General features: G+C 46.8%; 1 protein-coding gene across 5 annotated transcripts in view; it reads right to left on the bottom strand.

The window, feature by feature from the left end:
- Positions 1–292: 292 nt before the first annotated feature.
- Positions 293–21,541, bottom strand: part of st3gal4 (ST3 beta-galactoside alpha-2,3-sialyltransferase 4) — a 189,011-nt gene continuing 167,762 nt past the window's right edge. For all 5 annotated transcript variants that reach the window (XM_072486804.1, XM_072486803.1, XM_072486802.1 and 2 more), the window contains 3 exons: positions 16,092–16,235; positions 10,382–10,531; positions 293–6,552 (listed from right to left, as the gene is read on the bottom strand). In XM_072486804.1, coding sequence (XP_072342905.1) covers positions 6,463–6,552; positions 10,382–10,531; positions 16,092–16,235 — 384 coding nt within the window. In that variant the 3' untranslated portion in view covers positions 293–6,462. The remainder of the gene's footprint in view (positions 6,553–10,381; positions 10,532–16,091; positions 16,236–21,541) is intronic.

Raw genomic sequence — 21,541 nt, 5'->3', positions numbered from 1 at the left:
AATTTATCTGAGCGCTTCACCCTTTTTAACCCTGGAGTTAATCTGGCGGATATGTGTTGGGACCTATTGTAAGGATAACATATCTTTCCCAAATTGTGGTGCCCAGAACTGAATGCTGTCGCAGAATCACAGACTTGTACTGGTGCAGGAGGCCCTTCGGCCATCGTGTCTGGACTAGAATGCAGTATTCCGTATGCTGTCTGACCAGAGCTCCGAATAGCTAGAACATCACTTCCACTCAATTGCATTGCAGTCTACCTGAGCAGAAGAGCTACAAACATCAGACACTGAATCAGGGTGATTGACGGAGTCTTTATTGATTGGCATCTATTAAATGCAGATAATTATTAATACATTTATAACAATTTCAAGTAAAAGTGCAAAATCATCAGCATTTCATTATAAAAAGAGAAACAGATAGTTCAATTCAGACTGAAGTTGACACCAACTCATACCCAACCTGGCAGATAGAAACACTTAAGGATTTTAGCAGCTCAATGTAAAACTACACAGAAACTTTCTGAAGGATGTCATAAACCTTGAGGCCTCGCTGTAGGATGCAATTTTACAAATGTTTAAAGCATCTCAATGACGTTTCTTCCCCGTTATTTGAACCAAACTAATGGCCCGATCAAAGCAACAGTGGAAGGGATTTTCTGGACACGTGAGACACTCCTACACAATACTACACTTTGCAGCTTTTTACAAACCTTGCAAGATACCTCCCTGGCTCATAATGCAATCAGCAATTTATTTATTTTACATCAGATTACAAAATAATGGAGGGGCAGCGTGGTGGTTAGCACTGCTGCCTACGGCGCTAAGGACCTGGGTTCGATCCCGCCCCCGGGTCACTCCACTTGTGTGGAGTTTACACAATCTCCCCGTGCCTGCATGGGTCTCACCTCCACAACCCAGAAAGATGTGCAGCGCAAGTGGATTGGCTATGCTAAATTGCCCCTTAATTGGAAAAATATATAATTGGATATGCTAAATGTATTTCTTTTTAAATTACAAGATAGTAGGACCACAATTTCTGAATGCGGCAATAGCTGACTGACTCTAACCCCTTTCACATGGAATGCCCTGCCTGTAACAGTAGTGGACTCGCCAACATTAAGGGCATTTAAATGGTCATTGGATAAACATATGGATGATAAGGAATAGTGTAGATGGGCTTTAGAATGGTGTCAAAGGTCGGCGCAACATCGAGGGCTGAAGGGCCTGTACTGCGCTGTAATGTTCTATGTTCTATGTTCTAACCTCTCCACTTCCAAGAGCTTTCCCACCATCCCCTTTGCCTAACACCCCCACCATGTTCCTCTGTCTCCCCTGGAAAACATGGCTTCTTTCCGACATTGCCACCTGTCCCTTCACTGGTGTCTCTGGACTGAGAATATCAGCGGGCAATTCAAATGCATGTGATAGCACAGCCAAGCCTGCCACATTCCTCGGCCATGGTCCACTCAGGTTGCACGATCTCGAGAAGCTTGTTAGATAATTATAGGAAGAGGGATTCATGGCCAAACCTCCTCCACTCATGCCCAGGTCATCGAGTCCAATTGTAGCTAGAAATCAGCAAACCTAGCAGAGACCAGGATCTAAAGTTAAAGGGGCGGCTCGGTGGTATAGAGGCGGCACTGCTGCCTCACAACTCCAGGGCCTCAATTTTTAGGCTGTTGGGAGGATTGAACTTGTATGGTCGAAGCCTGAAAGTGTCGGGGCAAGAAGTGGGGAGTAGCCCCCTTATGAAGTCAGACATCTCCCCCCTTAAGATCCTGCCTCTCCCGCCCCCACCACTGATTGCTATCTTCGTGCTCCTCCCCGTCCTCCGGATCCTCTGAACTTAACTCACTCTCCTGTCTTCGTTCTAGGCATTTTCTTGCACTTCCTCTCGAGTGCATCGCAGCTCTTGTTACTGCAGGGACTGGAGACCTGCACCCCCCAACCCCACCCCTCGCCACCCCCGATCGAGGGGCTTCCCACCAACAGACACTTACCGCTCAGTCAAGCGTTAATTGGCCGCAGGGAACTCAGAGTCAGTGTGATGTGTTCCCCGCTAACTCTTCCAGGTGGTGGCAAGCGAGGCTCACCATCCACAAAATTCAGGCCATAATTCCTAACCCTAGCCTACGAAGACTAGCTACCCTTTCACTCCAGCCAGCTTCTCCTGGAGTGAATGTAATGGCTGCTAACCGACACACAAAAACAACTTTCTAGCATCCTTAATATGATAAAATGCCCCAAGATGCGTTGCAGGAGCATTAGAAAACAAAATAAGACACTGAATCACAGGAGGTGTTATTAGATCAGGTGACCAAAAGCACGTGAAGAGGAAGGCTTTCAGGAGTGCCTGAAAAAATACAGAAACAAAGGGAGCGAGGCAGAGTGCTGTAGGGAGGGAACTCCAGAGGCAGCTGGAGGTGTGGACACCAATGGTAGACCAAATAAGGTTGATTTTGCTCTTAAGGCTAGAATTAATATTAATGATAATAATCTTTATTAGTGTCACAAGTAGGCTTACATTAGCACTGCAATGAAGCTACTGTGAAAATCCTTTGGAGTAGCTTAACTCCCTCTTGTGGGGCTGGAAGAGGGTCGAGGACATGGGATTTGAAAGCAAGGAGTTTGACCTGGCACCAAGGGAGGTCAGCGAGCACAGTGGGCGACAGGTGAACGGGACATGGTGTGAGTCAAGACATTGACAGCAGTGGTTTGGATTACCTTGTGTTTATGCAGGGTGGCGGATGGGAGACCAGCCGGAGAGTGGGTTGGATTTGTCAAGTCTAGATGTCACGAATGAGGGTTTCAGCAGCAGATCAGCAGCGATGGGGGCAAAGTTGGGCAATGTTGAGGAGGTGGAAATAGGCCTCAATGACGCAGTGAACATATGACGTTGCACGTGAACCATACAGGCTGAAGTGATGGCTCATTCAGAATCCTAGTCCAGTGAAGTAATGGTGCAAAGAGCACCAGGGATAGATGCCTCACTTAGCTTTGTAATCCAGGGGACTGGACCAGTGGCAGCTGGGAAATTTAAGCTAACATTAGTAATGGTGAAATTGAAACTAATGGATTGTTGTAAAAACCCATCTGGTTCACTAATGTCCTTTTCGGACAGAAAATTGCTATTGTTACCTTGGCGACTCAGGCAACACTGAAATGCGTTCGACGTTTTAAATGCCCTCTGAAATAGCTTAGGAAACCACTCTCCCATATTCAAACCACCTTCTCGAGGAAAAATAGGGATGGCCTATAAAATGCTGGCCGTAGCAGCGATGTTAATAGTTCATGGGTAACTGCGTCCTGCTCCGAGGCAGTGCTCATTTTCCGAGTCAAATGTTCAAACAGAGAACCGTCAACCTTCAGGCGACACATCCCATACAGGTTGGGATAGCACTAACTCTATTGCCCCTTTTCCTTGCCCCCAAGTGTAAGAACAGCACCAGAGGTATTTACACAGGAAGGTGGGCTGTGAAAGAGATAAAAAGAGAAAGAGAGAGGGAGAGGACAAGACCGAAATAAAAAGGAAACATTCACCGATGCCACAGTAACTCCCCGAGGCAAAGGGCCCAATTATTCTCAAAGCAATGGAATTGATTGGAGTCGAGAAGTGTACACCCTAGTTTTGCATTAATTGTCCAAGCTAAATAACTTTGTAATCGTCTGGGTTTGTCAACTTTTGTCATTTGAAATTTCGGCTCGGTTCCCTCTCCTGCCCGGGACTTTCAGACTTCTCCCATACAAGCTCTCAAATGAAAATAAATTGCCTGTTGCGATGTCACGCTGGTGTTTTTTATAAAGTAGAGAAGAAGTATCAGAAGACCAACTGCTGTCACAGTGCAGGCACTCCCTGGTGACCAACCTCGACTGAGACATAATAAATCCTAAATCAGGACCTCAGGAGACGGATAGAAATTAACGGGAGCATGAACGCCTGACCTTTGTGTCTCCATCGTATCTATTTAAACAGCCCACGATGGCTTGGATAACTTCTAAACCAGGGCAGGCTTCTCTCTGGTCAGCAGATGCAGTGATATCAGAAGAGTACTTACAAAAGATTGCTTTGTTGAGTATTGGTAGTGATAAGGCTTTATTTGAGCACATTTGCATCTTAGTTGGAGGGATGCGGGGAAGCTGACAGACTGAGACATTGGGACTCAGTGGCCCGGGAGAAATCTTTGGTGCTGGAATTGGAACTAGTGTCTGCCCAGCACCAGGAAAGGTGGAATAACAGTGGATTGTTGATGGGCAGGAGGAAAATCGGCACAAAGGATCCCAAAAGTCAGCAAAACACCTCGGGAGAGAGGAGCCACTGGCTGGGCAGGGTCAGAGATGACAGGGCAACAATTAAATTAATAGAGAGATGGTGGAGGAGTGGTACTGGCATTGGGCTAGCAATCCAGAGACCGAGGGTAATGCTCTGGGCACCTGGGCCCAAATCCGGCCACTCAGCAGCTGGTGAAATTTATGTTTAATAATAATCTGGAATGATAGGTCTAACCATTGTCAATCATCATGAAAACCCATCTGACCCTTTAGAGAAGGAAACCTGCTCTGGCCTACATGTGACTCCAAATCCACAGCAATGTGGTTGACTCGTAAATGTCCCTCTGAAATGGCCCAGCAAGCCACTCAGTTCAAGGGCTATTAGGAATGGGCAATAAATGCAGGCCCAGTCAGCAGCACCCATGAACTAATGGGGGGAAAAAAACTTTAGTGAGTTCTTCGAAGAGCATAATAGGTTTTTCACCCACTACCAAAAGACTAAGATTAATTCCATTATCCAGTACTTATCATGGAAACTCAGAAACTTTTGTAGCCCCAATCTGTCAGCAGCACAGCAGCACACTGGTTAGCACTGCTGCCTCACAGCGCCAGGGACCCGGGTTCGATTCCGGTTGAGTTTTCACATTCTCCCCGTGTCTGCGTGGGTTTCCTCCGGATGCTCCCCCACTCCAAAGATGTGTAGGTTAGGTGGAGTTACGGTGATGAGGGAGGGGGTTAGGCCAAGGTAGGGTGCGCTTCCCGAGGGCCGGTGCAGACTCGATAGGCCGAATGGCTTCCTTCTACAGATGTGGATTCTACGGTTTCTATCCTCCACTTTGCTACAGTGTGGCATCTTCATTCGGAGAACAGAACTAACCCCCAAAGGTTCGGACAGAATGCAATTTTCCTCCTTGTACTGGGCGTAGGCTTCTCAAAGCAAATCAGGACCTGAATAATCTTTAAGTCCACTTGAATTCCACTTTGGAAAACTTCAGACAGACATTCAGAGCCATTTATTCTTTTTAAACTGAGAATCTCCAAATACATTGAGAGGTAGAAATTGGAGAGTAGATTCCATTCAAAATGTTAAATCGACAGTAATGTTGAACAGTACACTCAGCACATACAATACTTGCCCATTTAGTATGATACTGTATGAATAACTTGCGCTTTTGAAGATATGGAAAGAATTCCTCTATCCAATGATGCCAGAGGACCACATTCAGTTTTTAATCGAAAAATTGCATCAGCCTCTTTAAAAAACATGCTGCATGTCCATGCTGAGTTACATTGAGGACACAGCCACAGTGAGCATCACCACCTCTGGCTGCCTCAACAGTAGAAAACGGCATCACCATCTCGCCCACGGGTTAAGACTGAACTCTTGAAAGCAGATCCCCTCCACCATTAGCCAGACTATCTCTAAATAATGACAACATGGCACCAATAGATATGAAGTACAGTTACCCAGCACCAAGGTAAATTCTTTCAATCCAAATCTCTGGTACAAATGGTTACGAGACAGCTTAAGCCCTGGCCCTGTGGAAACAAGGGGGGGGGGATTTCAAAATGGCCACCACGCATGGAGCCTTAGCCAACTGAAAGGATGAGGCGGTGGCGGTGGGAACATCACAAAGGAGTTGGTGTCGTTGACAAATTGCTGCTCCAATTCTCTCATTGGAGAAGACTAAACGAATTTCACGAAGGAGACAGAACAAAATTGTTTAACATGGGGAGATCCACGCCCAGCTCGTGTGGTAAAATAAAACATGGTGGAGCTCTGAAAGGTTCTTGAGAAGTCCATGCATTCCTTTTCCCAGTTACAGTTCACACATGGCTGCCAGGCCAAGTGTTCGAAACAATGATCTTTTTCTTTTGCGCGACAGAGAAAACACATCTTCTGAATCGACACTTCAAATGTTGCCCACAGGTACTCTGCTCAACGCCTAAAATAGTGTCCGGGTGTTTGGCAGCCACATTAATGTGAAGTAGGATCTCCTGCACTAGTTATGATGATCCCAGCAATGCCAGAAAGTTGCCTGCGCCGAGGGCAATGATTATTTCATCTGTCACCCAGCACGAACCAAGTCAGAATGCGTCTGTGCAAACTGTCCCCAGTCAATAACCGGGGAAGGCTGCAATCAGTCTTATAAAAAGAATATAAATAAAACTTGCCACTCATCAAAATAAAAATTACATCAAAACAGTGAGGTATTTAATTGCTCCAACATCCACCAGCTTTTTCAGAAACAGCTGCTCGTGTGTGACGTTGTGCTCAGAGTTCTGCAAAAATAAAGAGAAGTTATTATAAGTCGGTTAGAATTGTTTTTGCTGGAGTTCAGAAGAATGAGGGGGCATTCCATAGAAACCTATAAAATTCTAACAGGACTAGACAGGGTCGATGCAGGAAAGATGTTCCCGATGGTGGAGCAGTCCAGAATCAGGGGCGAAATTCTCCGGTATCGGCGCGATGTCCGCCGACTGGCACTCAAAACAGTGCAAATCAGTCGGGCATCGCGCCGCCCCAAAGGTGCGGAATGCTCCGCATCTTGGGGGGCCGAGCCCCAACCTTAAGGGGCTAGGCCGGCGCCGGACTAATTTCCACCCCGCCAGCTGGCGGAAAAAACCTTTGGTGCCCCGCCAGCTGGCACGGAAATGACATCTCCGGGCGGCGCATGCGCGGGAGCGTTAGCGGCCGCTGACGGCATTCCCGCGCAAGCGCAGTGGAGGGAGTCTCTTCCGCCTCCGCCATGGTGGAGACCGTGGCAAAGGCGGAAGGAAAAGAGTGCCCCCACGGCACAGGCCCGCCCACGGATCGGTGGGCCCCGATTGCGGGCTAGGCCACCGTGGGGGCACCCCCTGGGGCCAGATCGCCCCGCGCCCCCCCCCCCCTCAGGACCCCGGAGCCCGCTTGCGCCGCCTTGTCCCACCGGTAAGGTAAGTGGTTTAATCTACGCCGGCGGGACAGGCATTTTAGCAGCAGGACTTTGGCCCATCCGGGCCGGAGAATCGCCGGGGAGGGGGCGCCAACCAGCGCGGTGCGATTCCCCCCCCCGCCGAATATCCGGTGCCGGAGAATTCGGCAACCAGCGGGGGCGGAATTCACGCCAGCCCCCGGCGATTCTCCGACCCGGCGGGGGGGGTCGGAGAATCTCGCCCCAGGGGTCACAGTCTGAGGATACAGGGGAGACTATTTAGGTCTGAGATGAGGAGAAGAGGGGGGGGCGGGGGGACAATGGCATAGTGGTATTGTTACTGGGCGAGTAAACCAGAGACCTCGAGTAATACTATTGGGACCCAGATTCAAATCCCGCCACTGCAGTTGGTGAATTCAATAAAAATCTGTAAGTAAAAGTCTATTGATGACTGCGAAACCATTGTCGATTGGAAGGAAATCTGCCATTCTTACTTGGTCTGGCTTACATGTGACTCCCACAAGGATAATTAGGGATGGGAATAAATGTTGGACGAGCCTGCGATGCCCACGTCCCACGAACGAATAAGAAAAGTCCAGGTGGTGTAAGTACACCCACAGTGCTGTTAGGGAGAGAGTTCCAGGAGTTTGACCCAGCGACAGTGAAAACAACGGCAATATATTTCCAAGTCAGGATGGTGAGTAACGTGGTGTTGAACGATGTGGCAATGGTGTTCCCATGTATCTGCAACCCTTGTCCTTCTAGATGGTGGTGGCCTGGGGTTGTGTAGGTGCTGCCTAAGGAACCTTGATGAGATCCTGCAGTGCATCTTGTAGATGGTACACACTGTTGCTACAGGTAGGAGAGGGACTGAATGTTTGCAGAAGGGGTGCCAATCAAGCGGGTTGATTTGTCCTGGATGGTGTCAAGCTTCTTGAGTGCTGTTGGAGCTTTACTCATCCAGACAAGTGGGGTGTATTCCATCACACTCCTGACTTGTACCTTGTAGGTGGTGGACATGTCTTGGCAGTTAGGTACTGAGTTACTCACAACAGGATTTCTAGCCTCTGACCCGCTGTTGTAGACACAGTATTTATATGGCTAGTCCAGTTCAATTTCTAGTCAACTTCAATCCCAGGATGTTGATAATGGGGGGATACAGCGATAGTAATGCCATTGAATGTCAAGGGGGATGATTAAATTCTCTCTTGTCGAATATGGTCATTGCCTTGCACTTGTGTGGGCAAATTTTACTTGGCACTTGTCAGTCCAAGCCTGGATATTATCCAGGTCCTGCTGCATTTGGATATGTTCTACTTCAGTGTGAGGAGTCGTGAATGGTACTGAACATCCCCACTTCTGACCTCATGACGGAAGGCAGGTCATTGAGGAAGCAGCAGAAAGTGGCTGGGCCTAGAAACGGAGAAACTACAGTGGCAATTTTCAGTAAAAAAGCAGCTTCCTGTTTTTCTCTAACTGTTTCAAAACAGTAAGAGTTAAAACAGGGAATTGTCAAGGCTTGACAAGGATAATAAGCCTACCTTTTGTTACATTTCAACCTATTTGCATGACCAGGGATGTGGCAGGCCTGACCTCAAGATAAGGATAGATGCGAGTGCAGCGAGTGAGTTGGACAGTTAGGCATGTGTATAGAGTTTCAGCTGTTCCAAGTCTTCCTTAACTATTTCCTATTTAGGTGGCCTTGTGGCGCAGATTTAGTGCCCTACTGCTGGAGCAGAAGCTTGGAGTCCAACACCAGGACTTGTTAACCATGGCCGTCAATGTGGATCAACGGGTTGATAATCAGCTCGGAAATCCTTCCACTGCTTCCCCCACTATTCACCAAAGGATAAAAATAGTATATGGGTGTGAAGATACGCTACCAACAGCATTCCCTGGTTGACTGATCGCGGAGAGGTTGGCTGGGCTCCCTTACTGCCATTTTAATAATCTGACTGGGCAAAACCAAGCATATACGAACAATAACACTGAGGAAAGCTTGCGTTAATATAGTCTGTGGAATTTTCCGTCGGTGGGATCCCCGGTCTGCCGGCAATGCACCCACTGCCACGGGTTACCCGACGGCCTGGGGTGGCCACAATGGGAAACCTCATTGGTCGGGTGTGGGAACGGAGAATCCTGCTGCTGGCGGAGGTGCGCCGCGCCGAAAAACACGGCTGGCGTTCCAGAGAATTCCACCCAGTGTCTTTCAAAAGGCTTCATCAACGGTGAAGTACTTTTGAAATGTGGTCACTGTTCTACCAAAAGAAAAGGCCTGCCCATTCACTTATAGTCAAGGTTCCACAAACAGCAATGTAGTAATGATGGCGTAATCTGTTCTTAGTTGATGACTGAAGGATAAATATGGACCTGACCACCAGAGAGAACTCCCCTGCTCCTCTCCGAATTAATGCCACGGGTCTGCTACATCCACTGAAGAGGTCAGGAGGCAGCTTGGTTTAACATCAGATAGCTGGTACCTCTGACAGTGTGGCACACCCTCAATACTATACAGGTGCATCGGCTTAGATTTCCTGCTCAAGAACTGGAGTGAAGCTTGAAGTCACTGACTCAGAGGACGTGTAACATGCCCACTAATGGGGCCGCACGGTGGCACAGTGGTTAGCATTGCTACCTCACAATGCCAGAGGCCTGGGTTCGATTCCAGCCTTGGGTGCCTGTCTGTGTGGAGTTTGATGTGGAGATGCCGGCATTGGACTGGGGTGAGCTCAGTAAGATGTCTTACAACACCAGGTTAAAGTCCAACAGGTTTGTTTCGAATCACTAGCTTTCGGAGCACTGCTCCGAAGGATTCACCTGAGGAAGGAGCAGTGCTCCAAAAGCTAGTGATTCGAAACAAACCTGTTGGACTTTAACCTGGCGTTGTAAGACATCTTACTGTGTGGAGTTTGCATGCTCTCCCAGTTCCTCCGGTTGCTCCAGTATCCTCCAGAGAAACTTCAGTCCAAAGACGTGCAGGTTAGGTGGATTGCCATGATGAATTGCCCCTTAGTGTCCAAAGATTAGATGGGGCTATGGGGGTAGGGCGGAGGCATCGGGCCTGGGTAAAGTGCTCTTTCGGAGGGTCAGTGCAGAATCGATGGGCTGAATGGTCTCCTCCTGCACTGTAGGGATTCTATGTCAGCGAGATATGGGTGCGCGGAAACCTTAAGGCAGCATTTAAATCAAATACTTACAGACATTTCTTTCATGGTAGTTTTGCCATAGTAGTGAATGGGAGTAGCTTGTTGACTTAATGGGTAACCAAAGCCAGCAATGTGGACCTCATCGCAGTAGTTCAGGGCTACGGTGATGGCTAGAAATCCAGTGGTGGGATGCACTGGTTTCTGTGAATGAAAAAAAAAAAGGACATTTAAGTGAAAGGTCGCAGCCCTGGGCGACAGCTATGTTGGCACTATATCACCTGCGTTCTTTAACATCTCACTAATAATAAAAGTAAAATACTGCAGATGCTGGTGATGTGAAATAAAAACAGAAAATGCTGGGGGAAAAAAATCAGCAGGTCTGACAGCATCTGTGGAAAGAGAAACAGAGTGAGCGTTTCAAGTACAATTTTCCCTCTATTATCTCATTAAGCCCCAAATACGACAGGCTCAGTAACTGCATACATTGCAATTTTTAAAAAAAAATTTAGAATACCCAATTATTTAGTTTTTCCAATTAAGGGGCAATTTAGTGTGGCCAATCCACCTAACCTGCACATCTTTGATTTGTGGCGGTGACACCCACGCAGACATGGGGAGAATGTGCAAATTCGACATGGACAGTGACCCAGGGCCGGAATTCAAACCCGGGTCCTCAGTGCCGCAGTCCCAGTGCTATCCATTGCGCCACATGCCGCCCGCCACATGCTTTGTAATATGTACGTCCAATGCAACGATAGTGAGCAATGGATCAGAGTGTTTTTTTTCTTTTAAATAAATTTCGAGTACCCAATTAATTTTTCCAATTTAGCATGGCCAATTCACCTACCCTGCACATCTTTTGGGTTGTGGGAGCGGAACCCACGCAAACACGGGGAGAATGTGCAAACTCCACACGGACAGTGACCCAGAGCCGGGATCAAACCTGGGACCTCAGCGCCGTGAGGCAGCAGCACTAACCACTGCGCCACCGTGCTGCTCTCAATGAATCAGAGGTAATAAAAGTACAATATTTTGCTGAATTAACTGGAAGACTAAAGTTACACAGTGGGCAATCCTTACCCTGCTGAATAAACAGAGTATGGGTCTTTAAAATCATGAAGGTTTTTTTTAGGGTAGATAGAGAGAAGATTTCTCTTTTGTGGATTCGCGGACACATTTGAGGACTTTTGAAGATGTGTGGAAGAGTCCAAAACAAAGGTGATTAATCAATCCAATCAGAGAAATTGCCATATCCAGGCAGTGGTGAGAATGTGGAACTTGCTACCACAAGGAATGGCTGGGGCAAATAGTATACATGTATTTAAGGGAAAGCTAGATATGTACATGAGGGGGAAAGGAATAGAACAACATGTTTCTAGGGTTGGAGGAGGCTGGTGTGCAGCACAAACATACCAGTTTGGGGTAAACGGGCTATTTCTGTGCCGTTTCTAAGTGAAATTCAATACACTTCAAGTGACCCTAACCTTGCTGAATAAACTGCAACTCTAATTACAAGATAAGTGCCAGCACCACTGCCATATCATTTGCCTTGCAAAATGACCACAGGCTCCGCAGTCATACCACCAGAAATATGCTACATTAATAGGATGGGACATTTTTCCCACAAAGACTCAATATAGGTGCACAACAGTGTGAAAAGGTGTCAGCTTAAGGAAGGAGGCTTGAGAAGACTGGTTTTGTAGTTAATACCTGGGAATTATCCATTTTGTCTTAAGTGGGGGGGGGGGAGGAATGAACATAGGGGAACACAGCTTATTTGCCACAGAAAAGTCACTTTCATAGTAGAAAATAAAGGATTGGTTAATAGTTGTTGGAGGTATTGAGGCAGGCAAATGAAATTCATCTACTTTGCTCAGCGAATGTCAGCAATGAATAATAAATAAAATAAAATAATTAACCTTTATTGTCACAAGTAGGCTTGTGAAATGAAGTTACTGTGAAAAGTTGAGAATTGTACCAGATAAGCCATAAAATCTCATTGAATGGCAAAGCAGACCTGATGGGCCGAATGGCCTACTTCTGCTCCTCTGTCACATGGTTTTAGGGTCCATCACTATTTTGATATTCTCACTTCCCATAACATATGAGCGGCACTGTAGCACAGTGCTAAGCACTGTTGCTTCACAGCGCCAGGGACCCGGGTTAGATTCCCGGCTTGGGTCACTATCCGTGTGGAGTCTGCACGTTCTCCCCGTGTCTGCGTGGGTTTCCTCCGGGTGTTCCGGTTTCCTCCCATAAGTCCCGAAAGACATGCTTGTTAGGTGAATTGTGCATTCTGAATTCTCCCTCAGTGTACCCGGACATCAGGAATTTTTACAATAACGTCATTGCTGTGTTAATGTAAGCATACTTGTGACTATACTGTCTGTCCATCCATCTAGTCAACAAGTTAAAGTTATGCAAGTGTGGTCAACATAGAAAAACATCTCAAGGTGCTTCAAAGAAAATCACGTAAAGAGATACAAGGGCTGGTGACTGGAATTTTGACCAAAGTGATGGTCTCGAAAGAGCATCTTAAAAGGAGACATACAGAAGCAAAGAGCCTTATGGGATTCTATAAACCGACAGCGAAGCAGATTTTCATCCCACCATCTCAGAATAAATTCACCCCCCAGTTGACCAAGTGAAAGATCAAAGTGCCAAGTGGCAGGTAAAAACCAACAATAACTGGTTGGACCCATCAGGAATACTTTGTTCATAATTTATATGCGTTATAATATAATGTGGTTTTAGGAATTAAAGCTTTAACTGTGGACTACTGGAAAGGAACTGGTAAACATTCGAGAAGAATGCAAATCTAAGAAGCCTGAGCTGGTTACAGTTCAAAGACAGGCTATGAATGTGAAAGGCTGGGTCTCATTGACGTAAACAGGTCAGAAGAGTAAGCGTCATAAAAAGCAGATGGAGCAATTTAAACCAGGCGTGACTTAGCTGCAGGCCTTTTGGTGAAGACATGATGTTTGCAACCCTTGCAGTAAGGACGACCCAGGGGCTTGTGTTTGTTTTCGGAGTTAGAGCTAAATTAGTTAGAAAGCATTTGGTAAACACTCAAGGTTTATAGAATCCATTTCTTTCATCGGATCAAAGAAGGAATTTTAAACAAGGGGGTAGCACTGTTGCTTCACTGTTGCGCCAGGGTTCCAGATTCGATTCCCGCTTGGGTCACTGTGTGTGCGGAGTCTGCACTTTCTCCCAGTTCCAGGTGCTCCGGTTTCCTCCCACAAGTCCCAAAAAGACATGCTGTCAGGTAATTTGGACATTCTGAATTCTCCCTCCGTGTACCCGAACAGGCGCCGGAATATGGTGACTAGGGGCTTTTCACAGAAACTTCATTCCAGTGTTAATGTAAGCCTACTTGTGACAAAAAGATAATTAAATGATTACATTTTTCGCCAAAAATGGCTAAGTGTCAGGACCTGATGAAAATCTGCATGTTTCTGTCCAGAAACACAGCTGAGTTTTCGGACCAGATTTTCTGGCACTCACTGCGCAAGGAAATCTGGGGGCATGGTTTGCACCGTCACTTTGGAATGCCCGGGACTGATAGAGCCGGCAAGTCCAGCTCCACAGAGATTGGGGTGCCACCTTTAAAGGGCATCCGACCTGTATTTAAAATGAGCTCCCTCAACACCCCACAGACAGGGAGGACAACCACCACAAGCTTTGGGGTGGCCCCCCTACCAGTGAAGCATCAGAGGCCATTCCACCCCATTTCCACACACTCCCAAAGGAAGTATCAAGGAGCATTATACCCCTCTCTCGCCCTCCCTCCTCTGCCACTTTTATCAGGGCTTTCCCCTTTCCTCCCCAGCACAATGGTTACCACCACACCAGATGCCACTTCAGTGCTCCGGCAATGCCCCCTCGCAGTGCCCAGTTCAGTGGCACCCTGGCACAGACAACCTGGCATTGCTCTTAGTATTATGACAATGCCAGGTTGGCAGTACCAGAGGACAGTGCCCAAGCATTGCCAGGCCATGTCGCTCACCACCCAGGGGCTATACCCACCTTCACACACCCAGCGTGGTCATCACGACTGGTTCAAGTTTTTGAAAGCTAGTCGTGAATCGCACCAGCATGAAGTTACATCGAGTGGGTGAGAAGATAAGGCATCGGCAGACGTTACAGCATCAAGCCTGATAAGTATATGTTAATGTATTATGATGTATGTAAAAGGCGCAAACCTGATCACGTCACTGGAAGGAGGGGGCGGGGAAAATCTCAAACTGAGATCTCGCCGGCGCAAATCCTGTTATGGTCCTCACGTGAGATTTAGCGACCATTACAGGATTTGCGCCCACAGCGAACAGGCCTACTAAATCCCACCTAAGAGACACTTAATATAAAGATCTTTTTGCGGACATCCCAGTGCATGCCAAGTTATCATGGAAATGGGTAGAGCTCAGGGAGATTCTCTGGTTTCAAGTCATATGGGTGTTTGTTGAATCAGTTTATTTTTGCTGCAACTTGGATTTGGTGTGGTACAGTTCACTAAAGGAAGGTAGCCTAAAGCACAGTTAAACGTGCAGTTCAAGCAGAGAAGTTACTAATTTCACCATTCATTGTGTTAAACACAGGTAAGGCTTAGTCTCAGTTTAGATTTTGAGAGCGAACAGCTGGAGGAATAATCTATAGTGGTCCTCAGAGAGTCTGGAGGTAAAAGAAAGCAACCAGCAGATTAGCTTGGAAGTATCGAGAATCTAACAACATCATGGTCCACCTTTGGTAAACAAAACATTTGCCTCAGAATAGCTGGAACTAAGAAGGCTTAATTTCCAGATTGATGATGTCTTATGAGGGAAATGTTTGGGAGAAAGTAAAGAGTAAAACTGAGAGCATAACAAAGTTAGTTTTACCTTATAATTTAAGTTAAGATTAATTGATTTTAATGGTTCTGTTGATAATATTACTGGGTATTTGGATTTTTCCTTTAATGTTACTGGTCCCGAACAGGATAGTAACAGACCATATGGACTGTTCCTGTGCAAATTCTTTGCATTAATCAAGGTCCTAGAAGCTATAGAGCATAGAATCATCAAATTTACAGTGCAGAAGGAGGCCATTCAGCTCATTGAGTCCACACAGGCCCCTGGAAAGAGCACACCTCCACCCCCATCCCCGTAACCCCACCTAACCCTTTTTGAACACCAAGGGCAATTTAGCATGGCCAATCCACCTAACCTGCACATCCTTGGACTATGGGAGGAAACCGGAGCACCCGGAGGAAACGCACGCAGACACGGGGAGAACGTGCAGACTCCGCACAGACAGTGACCCAAGCGGGACCCTGGAGCTCTGAAGCGACAGTGGCAACAAGAATCTCACCGGTTCCACAGAGAGTGCTTCAGACTCGTAAATCATAAATCTACCACCTTCATCAATCACTCCCACCACCATCGACACATAGTGGCTGCAGTGTGCACCATCTAGGAGAGGCTCCTTCGACAGTACCTTTCAAACCTGTGATCTCTATCACTGAGAAGGACAAGGGCAGCAGATGCATGGGAACCACCACCACCTGGAAATTCCCCTCCAATCCACACATCTTCACCGTCAGCGAGTCAAGATCCTGGAATATCCACCCTAACAGCACTGTGGGTGTACTGACACCCCACGGATTGCAGCGCTGCAGGAAGGAAGCTCACCACCACTTTCTCAAGGGCAATTCGGGATGGGCAATATATGCTGGCCTTGACAGCAACACCCACATCTTGTAATCATTTTACTTAAATGTCCTTACCTTCTTTGACTTAGGAGGCAGCTTTAGTGGGATCTTCAATAATTTAGTAGCACCTTGGTGGATATAATAAGGGTTGAGGATCCGGATATTAGAAGGATTTGCTTCCCAGATCAAGGGCGGAGGCTTCCAGAATCCTTTCCTAAACTAGAACGGAAAGAAATAGTGCAGGTTTAGGGCAAAGAGCAGAAGGGGCAATAATCATTAATACTCAACTGCTGATGAGTTAATGAAGAGGAAGCTGGTCAGTTAGAATGTCGCAAGGTTATTCCATAAGGAACCACAAAGGCAAAAGTGTCCAGGAGCACCCTGAGCTGTGTACTGAAACATAGGAACAGGAGGAGGCTATTCAGCCCCTCGAGGCTCCTCCACCATTTAGTTAGATCATGGTTGATCTCTGCCCAACCTCCATTTGCCTGCTCAAGTTACAAATCGCTCAGAACCTAAAACTATGAGGTGCAGTTACATTTGTTGAGTGAGAACTAAGCTGCCAATCTACCTCGTGTGTTTATGATCCAATTTTGACCGCTGACTTTCTTACATTGACTAATGTTTTGTGGATAGTCTTTCTTCTTCAGCAACCACCTACACTGGTTCCCTCCAATTGTATTATTCTTCCTCAAAAGGAAGAATGACTGCACATTGTCCCCGCCTTCTCCACCCACTTTTCATTTGTTTGTGGGAAGCAGCCAGCAGAAAATGAAGAAAACATTCGCAGCTCACAGTAGGTGCAGGATGAAACCCTGGTTCCCCTTAGCCTTCCCCCAAGTTACAGCAGAGCAGAGACAGGAGAAAGCGGGAACAACTGGGATGTTCCTCCCCCGGGGCCTTCTCTAATGATGCTCAGTTGGACCACAGTGCCCTGGGCAACCTTGACTTCGCACCTGAGGAGTGTGTGGTGAAAAAGATGAGAAACTCAGAGAAATGGGCGGGTGGGGCGGGGGGGGGGGGGGGGGGGGGGTGCAGGGCCCTCCCAGGAACAACCAGTTGTACAGAATTCTTTTTTTAAAATATTTTTATTCTCCTCCTTTTTCACATTTTCTCCCAAATTTACACCCAACTATAAACAATAATCAGTAACGAATGTAATGTCAATCCCCATGTCAATAACAACGATTCCATCCTCCCACCAATCCTCAGACATTAGCCCGCATGTTAACATAAACAAATGACAAAAAGGAATCAGAAACCACCCATAGTCACCATTAACACATACAGTCCCCTCCCCCCCAACCTCCACTAATGTTCGATGTAATCCAATTCTCGAAAGCGCATAATGAATAACGCCCATGAAGTGTAGAACCCCTCCATCCTTCCCCTCAGTTCAAATTGGACCTTCTCGAGCGTCAAGAATTCCAGCAGGTCCCCCCTGCCATGCCAGGACACAGGGTGGAGAGGTTGATCTCCACTAACAGGATCCGCCTTCGGGCGATGAACGGGGCGAAGGCTACAACAACTGCTTCCGCGCCCGTTTCCAACCCCGGCTGGTCAGACAGCCCGAATATGACCTCCTGAGGGCCCGGGTCCAGTTTCACGTGCACCACTTTAGAGATTACCCTAAAAACCTCCTTCCAGTAATTCTCAAGCTTTGGACAGGACCAAAACATATGAACGTGATAATACTCTCTTCTCCAGTCCCCCTGTTGTCAGCACCTCCTCCAGCAATGTGGGAGCCGGCTCTACTGGGAAGCTCGTATCTCCTTTTTGGAAAAGTCTCGAACCTGCATGCATCTAAATACTTCCCCCTGCTCCAGCCCATACTTCGCTCCCAGCTCCTTTAATCCTGCAAACCGACCCCCAAGAAACAAATCTTTTAGTGTCCTAATTCCTTTCTCCTCACATCAAATTGTACAGAATGCTAATGTTAAAATGTTAAAGTATTAAAGTAACAGTAACTCTATGGCTGCAGGTCAGTAAATGAGAGAGTACAGATTTCAAATGACTAGCAAATGAGCCAAAGCAACATGAAGAAAATATTTTACATAATAAGTTATCGGGAGTTACAATTAAATACCTGATTGGTGTAGATACACCTTCAAAAGGGCAGTGAATAAATATTTGATGGGGAAGATATTGCATGGACAGGTGCAGGGCAGTGAAACAGAGTTCAAGAGCTAGGGCAGACTCAATTTTAACTCAAGCAAATCAACATCTCTTTGGGAAGTGGGACCATTCTGACCCTCATCCCCCCTCTCCTCATTCCTGGCACATGTTCTGGGGTTATGAACAATACAGATTATCTCAGAATGACTGACTGCCTCCACTTGGATTTTAGCCCAGGTCAATTGGTCAAAGTGAATGGGAAATTGCCAAAAAGCTCTGGCACCATCTACTGGCCATCCAGTGCTTCTTTTGGCATCTTGGTGGCTCTGTGTGTTTTTAGCTAATTTGTCGCTGGGCCAGCGTTTATTGCCCATCTCTAATTGTCCTTCAACTGAATGGTTTGCTGGGCCATTTCAGAGGGGATTTAATGAGTCGACCACATTGCTGTGGGTCTGGAGTCACACGTAAGCCAGACCAGGTAAGGATGACAGATTCCCTTCGCCAAAGGATATTAGGGAACCTGGTGGGTTTTTAATGACAATCAACCTTGAATTCAAATTTCACCATCTGCCGTGGTGGGATTCGAACCAGTTCCCCAGAACATTACCTCGAATCTATGGATTACTAGCCCAGTGACAATACCACTACGGCATCACCTCCCCAAAAGTTGAGTCTGCAATGCTACAAGACCGAGGCCCATTGACAGCAAAGGGATTGCGAATGATCGTAGCATGAGGCATGCTTGCTTTTGGGTACAGTAAGAAGTCTTACAACACAAGGTTAAAGTCCAACAGGTTTGTTTCAAACACTAGCTTTCGGAGCGCTGCTCCTTCACCTAAGGAAGGAGCAGCACTCCGAAAGCTAGTGTTTGAAACAAACCTGTTGGACTTTAACCTGGTGTTGTAAGACTTCTTACTGTGCTCACCCCAGTCCAACACCGGCATCTCCACATCATGCATTCGGACAGACTAACCTCGTTGGTGGGTAAAGGAATCGAACCATGAATCTTGCCATTAGTAGCATCACACTCTATTCACAGAAGCTAACCAGCCAGCTGTTGATCTGGTGACCACAGATGGTGCTGCTGAAAACTGCATTGCAGCATGGACAACAACAATTAACCAGCATCACATTGGCTGACAGTGAAACAGCAGGCAGTGAATGCACCATCCAAACCCACACACAGAGTGGGTCATCATTAATCTCACTGATGACCTTGGTCCAAAGTGTCAGTGAACTTTTTCCCAACCTTTTGAGAATCATGGTTTCCAATCTTGGGAGCTGAAAAGCCTGTTTTGTTATGCTCTTGTCGTAGTATAAGCTGCTTCCTTGATGTGCACTCTGACAAAGGAAGGTTCAGACTTGGAGATAGCTTTAACACGTTTATTAAACTATTAACAATTCTCCTACTTGGATTCGACGCTACTGTTAATCCTGCTATAGCTACTCAGACTGACGAACCAGTCTGCTACAATCCACATGGTGGGAGTGATGTTCAATCAACCCTGTGTCTGTACTCACTGAGAGTCTCCACTGGAAAGAGACTGAGCATGTGTGATGTGTCCTTTTATATGGGTTAGTGTAATGCCCTCCTGTGGTAGTGTCACCTCTGTGTGTATCGTGACTGCCCATTGGTCGTGTCCTATCTTACTGACCTATTGGTTGACTGCCTGTGTGTCATGTCTCTGGTGTTCCCTCTAGTGTCTAGCTAGGTGTAGTGTATATACATTAACCCTTTGTGTACTTACAGTGATGTATATCACCACAAAGCCTAGAGAAGAATTGCAGGGCAGCATAATGTGTGGCAGTCAAGCAAGGAAGCCACATAAGTGAGGCAAATTAAATGGAATTTCATGCAGTGTCTGAAAGCATTCCATCAGGAAATAATTTTGAATCTAACCACAAACGATGCCAATGACACAAACCTTAGTGCAAAAACCCTTTGCCACTATTTTACGTCTTTCCACCGCATACCGCCACAGCCGGTCCACAGCAGACACCATCTCCCTGGCTCTACACTTAACCCTGGAGCATCTCGACAACAAGGACTCCAACGTCAGACTCCTATTTATTCACTACCGTTCCGCCTTCAACACCATAATGCCAGCCAAGCTCATATCAAAGCTCCAAAACCTAGGACTGGGCTCCTCACTCTGCAACTGGATCCTCGACTTCCTTACCCATAGACCACAATCAGTAAGGATAAACAACACCTTCTCTACGATAATCCTCAATACCGGGGCCCCGTAAGGCTGCATACTTAGCACCCTATTTCCTATACACACACAACTGTGTGGCAGAATTTGGACCAACTCCATCTGCAAGTTTGCTGATGCCACGACCGTAGTGGGTCGGATCTCAAACAATGATGAGTCAGAATACAGGAGGGAGATAGAGCACCCAGTGGAGTGTGTAATGACAACAATCTCTCTCTCAATGTCAGCAAAACTAAAGAGCAGGTCATTGACTTCAGGAAGCAAAGTACTGTACACACCCGTCAGCATCAATGGTGCCGAGATGGAGATGGTTGACAGCTTCAAATTCCTAGGGGTGCACATCACCAACCATCTGTCCTGGTCCACCGTCATTGACGCTACAACCAAGAAAGCACAACAGCGCCTATACTTACTTAGGAAATTAGGCATGTCCACATTGACTCTTACCAACTTTTACAGGTGCACCGTAGAAAGCATCCAATCTTGCTGCATCACAGCCTGGTATGGCAAATGCTCGGCCCAAGACAGTAAAGAAACTACAGAGAGCTGTGACCACAGCCCAGTCCATCACGCAAACCCGCCTCCCATCCATTGACTCTGCCTACATCTCCCGCTGTCTTGAGAAAGTGGGCACCAAAATCAAAGACCCCTCCCATCCCGCTTACTCACTCTTCCAACTTCTTCCATCAGGTAGGAGATACAAAAGTCAGAGAACACGGACGAACAGATTCAAAAACAGCTTCTCCCCGCTGTTACCAGACTCCTAAACACCCTTATATGGGCTGATCTGATCTCTTCACACATCCTCCTCTCTGCTGAGCAGTACTACACTCCTGCATGCTTCACCCGATGCCTGTATCTATATATTTACATTGTGTATTTATGTTTGCCCAGTGCTTTTTTCATGTATGGACTGGACCTTGGTACTGGTGACAATAAACAAATCCATCCATCCATCCAAATCGAGGTATTGGATGATTCCCAGTGAAGGTTCATCAGAAGTTTGAACTTCCAGGTCAATTTCCACGCAATCCTTACAAGATCCAGGAGTGTAGCACATCTTTGGCGTACCTCCTCCCCCACCCTGATACGACACCCTGGAGATTGGAAATTACCCCCACCCCTAGTACGATGCCCTGGAGGTCGGAAATTATGAATAATTGTACATTAAGCTCAGTGGAAATTCTACATTGG

Source organism: Scyliorhinus torazame, chromosome 21 (assembly GCF_047496885.1).
Source record: "Scyliorhinus torazame isolate Kashiwa2021f chromosome 21, sScyTor2.1, whole genome shotgun sequence".
Classification (NCBI taxonomy): domain Eukaryota; kingdom Metazoa; phylum Chordata; class Chondrichthyes; order Carcharhiniformes; family Scyliorhinidae; genus Scyliorhinus; species Scyliorhinus torazame.
Note: the sequence above shows the minus strand (reverse complement) of the source record. Positions and strands in the feature narration are given on the sequence as shown.